The sequence below is a fragment of the Chenopodium quinoa genome, unplaced genomic scaffold (assembly GCF_001683475.1).
Source record: "Chenopodium quinoa cultivar QQ74 unplaced genomic scaffold, ASM168347v1, whole genome shotgun sequence".
Classification (NCBI taxonomy): Eukaryota; Viridiplantae; Streptophyta; class Magnoliopsida; order Caryophyllales; family Amaranthaceae; genus Chenopodium; species Chenopodium quinoa.
Window position 1 is genome coordinate 4,275,569 of NW_018743331.1, and position 7,675 is coordinate 4,283,243.

At 33.8% G+C, this 7,675-nt stretch overlaps 1 protein-coding gene across 1 annotated transcript; it reads right to left on the reverse strand.

The window, feature by feature from the left end:
- Window positions 1-1,834: 1,834 nt before the first annotated feature.
- Window positions 1,835-7,250, reverse strand: LOC110737798 (tubby-like F-box protein 7). The gene is made up of 4 exons (XM_021918146.1): window positions 6,733-7,250; window positions 4,087-4,177; window positions 3,341-3,470; window positions 1,835-2,734 (listed from the first exon to the last, which is right to left on the reverse strand). Exons 1-4 carry the CDS (start codon window positions 7,078-7,080, stop codon window positions 2,164-2,166), a joined length of 1,140 nt encoding a protein of 379 aa, XP_021773838.1. The 5' UTR covers window positions 7,081-7,250; the 3' UTR covers window positions 1,835-2,163.
- Window positions 7,251-7,675: the final 425 nt, after the last annotated feature.

The window sequence follows — 7,675 nt, forward strand, 5'->3', positions numbered from 1 at the left end:
TAAACCCTAATCCACATCGGCAAATGAACGAGTTGGATTTCCGAGGGTTTGATTGAAACTGTAGTTTCCCCAAGAAGAAAGGCATGCTTATCAAAGTGCCACGGTTGTTCATGGATGACCCGTTGTTTATCTTTCCAATGGTGAAATTGGAACATAAACATGTTCTTCCCAATGTTGCTTATTCCAACTCCATGCTTCGGTTGCCAAACCCCTTTTATGGTCGCAATAAAAGCATTATTATTAACATTGCGATTAATCCAGATTTTCCCAACCAATGCTAATTCAATTCGGGCGTTATCATCATCCTCTCCATCTATATCCCACTCAATTGCTTCCTCCAATTCTTCTTTGTTTTCCCCCACTAGGGGTTTTCCACCTCGATCATCATTCTATTCAACTATTATTGTGCTATTTTCTTCCGCTATTGTTAGGAACACATTGAAGAAGGAAAAAATTACTCAAAAAATTAACAAATTTCAGTCCACAACTCGATAGAAAATCGAGATTGAGCCCTGAAAAACGAAGGAAACCCTAGCAAGGAAACTAGAACGAAACCCTCCCAAGGAAAACCTAGTAGGAACATGACAAAAAATCACTAATCTCAAGTTTTTCTGTTTATATTGTAAAGCTAATCGGCTATATAATTAAAAAAAAAAAATTATGGAATATTTAATAAATCCGTAGTAAATTATTAAAAGATAAATAAATAAAAAATGTTAATATGATCTATTCGAAGGTTTATCTTAATTTTGGCAAAATTGACCTTAACAGCACCAATTATGCCATGGGTGTAGACGTGCAGTGAGTAGTACCACCTAGGACTAATTGAGTAATAACCAAAATAACACTAACTTTTGCATTGTGTGGATCTTTATAATTGGTTGGACAACACCAAGTATGCTTTATTTATTTGTAAGGTCGTTAATGTTGTTGACTCATTTACTCATTCATGTTATGCTAATTGAGTAATGCAATGATGGTGTTGTTTTATCTACTGTTTATATGTGGTATTGCTCGCTCTGCCAATTTGATGGTGTTAACAGCCAATGTTACATTTAATTTTAATTTTATTATTTTTTCCATAGAAAACCTTAAATAGTTTAGTAAAAAGAATTGTGTAAATAAAATAAATAAATAAATAAATAAAAGAAGAGAAGTTTAGTAAAAAGAAAATTGGGTGGATAGGAAAAAGCGATTGATTTTGTTGTTGAGTTATTATTGTAACATTGTTTTTTTAAAGATTTTTTTAATTAAATTATTGAAACATTTTATATTTTCTTAGTGAGAAACCTTCAACATAGTTTGGTAATTCTCTTAACATAACATGTCTTTACAAAAAAAAAAAAAAAAAAAAAAAAAAAAAAAAAAAAAAAAAAAAAAAAAAAAATTGATAATATGATTATAAAGAATCTAGCTTACATGGCATAAAACAAAAAAAAAAAAGAAAATTGATAATGTGATTATAAAGAATCTAGCTTACATGGCATAAAATTGCTCAATGACTCCCACGTTTGTCTTGATCACGACTGGTCTTCTGAAGAAAAGTTCTCGTGCGGCAGTTCTCACATATTTAAAAAACTAAATTATAACCAACCATGACAGTTTAATTTGTGTTACAAAAAATGACAGTTTATTTATTTTATTAATTAATTTACTCCGAATTTTTAACAGCTACAAAGCCTACTAATTTTTTTTTTTTTTTTTTTTAATTTAGAAGATAAAGTCAAGTTGACAACTTGCATGAAAACAGTTAAAAGGATTGAGCAGAGCATAATTTTAGTTGAATTTGACATAAGATACATCAAACCAATGACAAAGAATAACAATAACAAAGTACTCAGCAAAGAATGATAGGTTCACTTGCAAAAGCACATGCTTATATTCTACACTTTTAAAGACACTTGACATGAGAGTGTATAGATACAAGTTACATTCGCGGCGGCATGTACATTATCCTTCATCTAACCAACAAAATGTAGCAGAAAAAATACAGATTTGGGAACGAAAATGAAGAAAGAGGGAGCTACATAGGAGAATGAAATCTTATACATCCTTTTCTTTTTCTCTCTTCTTCTTTTTGTGGATAAATAAAATATTAAACTTACACTTAAACAACATATATGGACACCCATTTCATTGATATAAGGCACCAAAGACGGCAACTTACTCGCATGCAAGTTTTGTACCAAAACTTGTCAGGCAAATTGCAAATGCTTGGAAGGCTGAAAGTGGCTGGCGATAATCCATGGTGAAAGTGTCATCTCCTACTTTTCCAAACTGGAGGAGAACTACCTCTTCATCACCTTTTCCACCTGGTTGGCTTTGATCCACTGTCGCTACAAGTTGAAAGTTCTTAACCGAAGCTACTGTTACCCGGCCATGAAAATTCAAGCACCAGCATTGCAAGTGCTCATGCCACCTTGGAGCTTTGTTCCTCAGAACAGTGTAACTAGAATCCAGCTCTGTTAACTTAGTTTTGGCATCCTCTGTCTGATCCAAGGTGGTCCCCGTCGGCCCAGGGCATTTAAGGGAGCAAATCATCCTTCTGGGACCTCTTGATTTCAAGAGGTTAAACTTGTATGAAATTTGCCCGACTTCAAAATTCCCAGCAGAAACTTGGGGGCTTATCTGTTTGCTAGCAAACCGACGAGTTGATCTACTACTGGATGGTTTTGCTCCATCATGGGGTGGCTGACTATCATATATTGTGAAGTTTGTACCAAGAAAATCCGAACTGCAAATTGAAATTAATATGAGAATGCAATCCCCGGAAAACATTAGCCAATCAGCATTGAAGGTTGCACCTTCATCAAACACTTAAGTTACTGAACTTTGATAGGCAAAATGTTCTAGTAATTAATCAAGTGCAAGTGTTACACTCTATAGATATCGAATTATAGATATATGATGACATCTTCATATAAAACCATTGCACTAAAAGATACAGACTGAGAGACATAGGTACATAGAATTCCTCAAGGTTGGCTGAACTAGTTTAGAATCTTTAGTCTCTCCATGAAAAAAATCCTAACTAATCATTCCTTGAAAGCTCAAAGAGCACGTGACAATATTATGTGGTTATCTGACAATCTGAAAATGACAAAATTAATGATGCAATAATAGTATAATAAAGTGAAATAATTTGCATTTCTGTGGACCTAAAAAGTCCTACAAAACTACACGTCCCCCGCCCTTATCCACCAAGCTACTTCTAGATATATCTCTCTCTATCTAGTTTGGAATTCATCACTTGGCATAAGCAGTTGGGTAGTGGTAAATTGTCCAAACAAACACAAAAAATTCTGACTTCACATCAAACTTCACAATATAGACACCATACCTTAACTTCCCAACATACGCTTGACTTCCTTGTGATAGGTCATCGACATCAAGTGATATGATATACTCGGTGTGGGCACCACGTCTATATCTTCTTGCGGCTAAGAGGAATTTCCCCTTTTCTGAAAAAGCTGCAATCAAGATATACAATCAGCAACAGCCAAAAACTGATACCGCAGTATTGGACAAGGACATACTCAAAATCAGCCACATAAACAAGTCGGTCAATCACAACTAGAATAGAGGAGTTCGAGGGAAAAAAAAAATAAAAAAATTAGTGAAATCCCAGCTTAAAGATATTATCTTCTGAACCATGATCAGTTAACAGCCCAAAGTACATGAGCCAACTCGTATTAGGAAAGGGGAAAGCAGTGTTTCACATTCTGTTTTCTGTAAGCATAAGTTGCTAAGATCTTCAGAAACAATCACCAGCACATTTTTAATCATTTCCAGTGACTTCAAAATCAGTTGGATACATTTTTAGTAATGACATGTAGGAACAAATACAAATACTAGTTTCAACACTTGATTAATAATCTTTGACAATAGCATGGGACTACCTGCAGGCTTTTGAACATAAATTAATTAAAAACACCTATTCCAATAAGTCGTTTCCACTCTCCAATGAATAACTAAATGGAAAAATTGGCTACAAATAATTAACTGCATACTAAACATATAATTTCAAGAAACTGAAGAAAAAAAAAAATCCCATATCTACTAGATCAAGGTGTCGTATTTCCTTACATGATGGTGATACAGAGAGATAGAGATAGAACGTAGAGTTTTTCTTGTCCCGCTTTATAAGACATTGAAGTGGGTTTTCACGTGGCCCTGGCTGCACCAGTCATAAACCATTCACAGAATCAGTAAGAAACATCTGACTTGTAACCAAGTATGGATACATATATATGAGCAACAAACAATATAATGGAGCACAACTCATAAATAATCTACAGAAAGTAGAGCATAAACTCAGCATAACCATGTCTAGAAAAGACCCTAACCATATAAAGTCATAAACCCGAGAACAAGAGGATTGAGAAAGTGTCAAATCAAGTTTTCATAAACTTGTAGGCTTAATAAATAAATCGGTTGCCTCAGTTAAGTATCTAAGAGGCAACATTAAACTTTCTGATGGTAATGTATGGTACATAATTGTCAAAAGTTAACAACTCTAAAAAGACACTGCCACTATTTCCGGTTCTCACAGCTCCAAAAAGGGTCGAATTTCAACAAGTTGGTGATTTGAAAGATATAACTGGCTCATAATTTATAAGGTAATAGACACGACTTCTGTTGAATGTTTTGGATAGATTGGTCTTTCAAATCTCAATATCAATTATTAGAAGTTAGACATTGTCAAACGTCTAAAACCACCAAAAACCTCTAAAGTCCAACATCTAGAAGCTTGCTAACTGCAAAAGTAACAACATTGTGTTTAATAATAGTAGACGAGGAATTAATTAAATGACAAAAGTGACAAAATTTTAACTTCTCCAAATCATAGTCTCAACCTATAGAAGTTACATTAAAGCCATCTTCACAGTTGACAGAGTTTATGACTACGTGAAACTCTAGAAACTACTTGTAAATTGTATCCAAACAAAACCTAATAATTTAGCTCAATATTCTTTAGCTCATAATTTTCAAAATATACTTAAATTTTATATAAATTGTGAATATATTTGTGTTAAATTAATATTAAAGTATACAGGTGTTCTTTCAGTTGCACGCAAAAAATGGGGAAACTGAAAATTCATGTGAATTTGGAAATAGAGGGCTTGTTGGGTAGACCACAAAAAGTGAGAATGTGGGAAGTGCAAATTCATGGGAATTTCCAATTCCCACAAAACATGGGAATTATATTACCAAGTTCCATAACTCGAAATTCCCATGGTTTGTAAATACGTATATAACAACCAATCTACTTAAATTAATTCCTAGGAAATTTGATGTGGGATTTTAATACCTATGAAATACATATGCCTACAGAAAATTAATTCTTATGACAACCAAACAATACCTATGTACTTCCATAGCCAGCAATATTGTAATTTTTACTATGACACAATAAAGGGTTTGAGTGTTGGACAATAAGAATATCATATTGAAACAAAAAGAATACCCTTTTTTTAAGGTCTCTACACCTATGCTTCTCCAACGATGTGATTTTATCATGACATAGGGAAGATTTCAACTATTGAAAAATGTTAGCTCTATTATCCAAAATTGTAAAATGGCAAGTCCACATATTGCGAACCAGACAAGATTGCATAAACATTTACACAATTACTCACTATTAAAAATCCCAAAAATCTAAATCTACTACCATAAGCCATCCAGCAGCTTAATCTCCAAGATTTAAAAAAAACTCACTAATAATTTGGGAAAGAAGCAGAAGACCACATTAGAGACATTTGAAATTGAGTCATCATCAACGCTAAAGCTCCAACTACATAATTTCATACGTTACATGTGGCAGCAACATCCCTCTTTATAAAAAAAATGGCTACAGAAATCTGAAAACAATTACATTTATTTTGTAAGCATCCCATCATTTGCTAAGCAACTACCCATAGTCTATATCTATACCACAATGGCCCACAAATGAAAATAACAAACTACAACCAAACTTAAACTCAAAACTTGAATGCAAAAGCAACCACTCTAAAATCACCCTCTTGGTCTCTCCCTGGTAATCGAATTCACCATCGACATTAAAACATAACAACAAAATAAATTTCCCAACAAGCCAACAGCCCTATTAAGCTGAGATTAATAATAATAGTATAAACTTAGGATATCAAGCTACAACTGCTCTTTCGTTAGTTTAAAGTCGCAATCAAATAAGCTCAAAATGATCACCTCTTTATAGTCCAATCTAGTCAAAAAATTTGGTATCAACAGTCACTGTAAACCGCAGAGTTCCTTTAAAAATTCGGTGAAAAACCACTCCATTAGCCGAAACCAAACCTAAATAAACACCAAGCCTATCAAACCACAACCATTCGTTTAATGTAACAAGTCAAGTTTTGAGTTTTCGGCTTACTTCAGTCAAAAATTCACACCCATTAGCTTAAAATGATCACCCATCTTACTAACCCCCTTAATTTTGTAAACTAATCTCTAAAACAGGAAATTACTTACAAAAATCAAACTCCACTTTCCCAAAAAAACCTCAAAAAGGTAACAACAAAACAATACATTTCTCCAATTAAATCGTCAACAAATTAACAATATACTAAATTAATCAAAACAATAACAACAAAAACTCAATCCCACAAAACAAAATTAACAGAACCCCACATTTCGCCTAAAATCAAACAATTTAATTCAACAACCCAAATTCAAAAATCAAACAAAAATTAAATTAAATTAAATAAAATTAACCTGTTTAAGGCAAGAAGGAAAGGTGATCTTAGCAGTAGAAAGAGGAGACTTAACAATCTCCCGAGTAACATCCCTCCATCTCTTACAAACACAAGCACAAACGACGACGTTTCGACGAAGCGGCCATTTATCTTCGGTAGATTCAACGCGAGCTATGATATCCGCCAACAACTCCGGAAACAAAGTCGACCATCGTCCACCGTCGGCGTCATCGTCGGAGTTGTGGTGGTTGCCGGCGGCGAGAGAGAAGGAGGTGGTTGACGGTGACTCACGGTGAGATTTGGAGGAGAGAGAAAAACAACGGATTGAAGAAGAACGACGTGAAAGGAATGATCTAGTGAGAGACATCAGCAATGGAGGAAGAGGATGATCATGGAGGAGAGAGAAAATGGGAAATTTGTAGAGAGAGAAAATGGGGAAATGTAGAGAGAGAAAGAAAGAGAGAGAGTCAGAGAGTAAGAATTTTGGGGCTGAGACTTGGGAAGAGAGGGATGATGGGAAGGTGAGGTGATAGAGTTACCTGCGTGTTTGGGTAACCGTCAATTTTTGGTGTTAGATGAGAAACTTTGGAGAGAAGAAAGATTTTTTTGGTGGGAGAATGAATTTCTTTTTTTTAAATCTAGTGGAAATTCAGATTTGGAATTTTTTTTTTTTTTCCTCAAGAAAAAAAATAGTGTGGCATTTTTAAATGGTGGTTTGGTGAATTTGTTCTTGGAATATGAGGGAGAGAGATGTGCATGAATTTGTGTCTTCAAAAAAAAATTTGTTCTCTTCAACTTGTTTCAGATATTTATTACTTAATAAATTTAGATTAGATCAGATCATTAGACCAGAAACATTCAAATCAGATCAGATCAAAAATTTTAGTTATCATTTATTTTTTGCTAAATATCTTTAATTACGTATTGAAAACAATTACGAAAATTACATATTTGAAAGTTCA

Coding starts and splice junctions, on each gene's coding strand:
- LOC110737798 (XM_021918146.1), bottom strand. CDS start 7,080: ATGTCTCTCACTAGATCATTCCTTTCACGTCGTTCTTCTTCAATCCGT. Junction 3,471..4,086: donor TCTCTCTGTATCACCATCAT/GTAAGGAAATAC, acceptor TCTTGATTGCAG/CTTTTTCAGAAAAGGGGAAA. Junction 2,735..3,340: donor GCGTATGTTGGGAAGTTAAG/GTATGGTGTCTA, acceptor TTCAATTTGCAG/TTCGGATTTTCTTGGTACAA.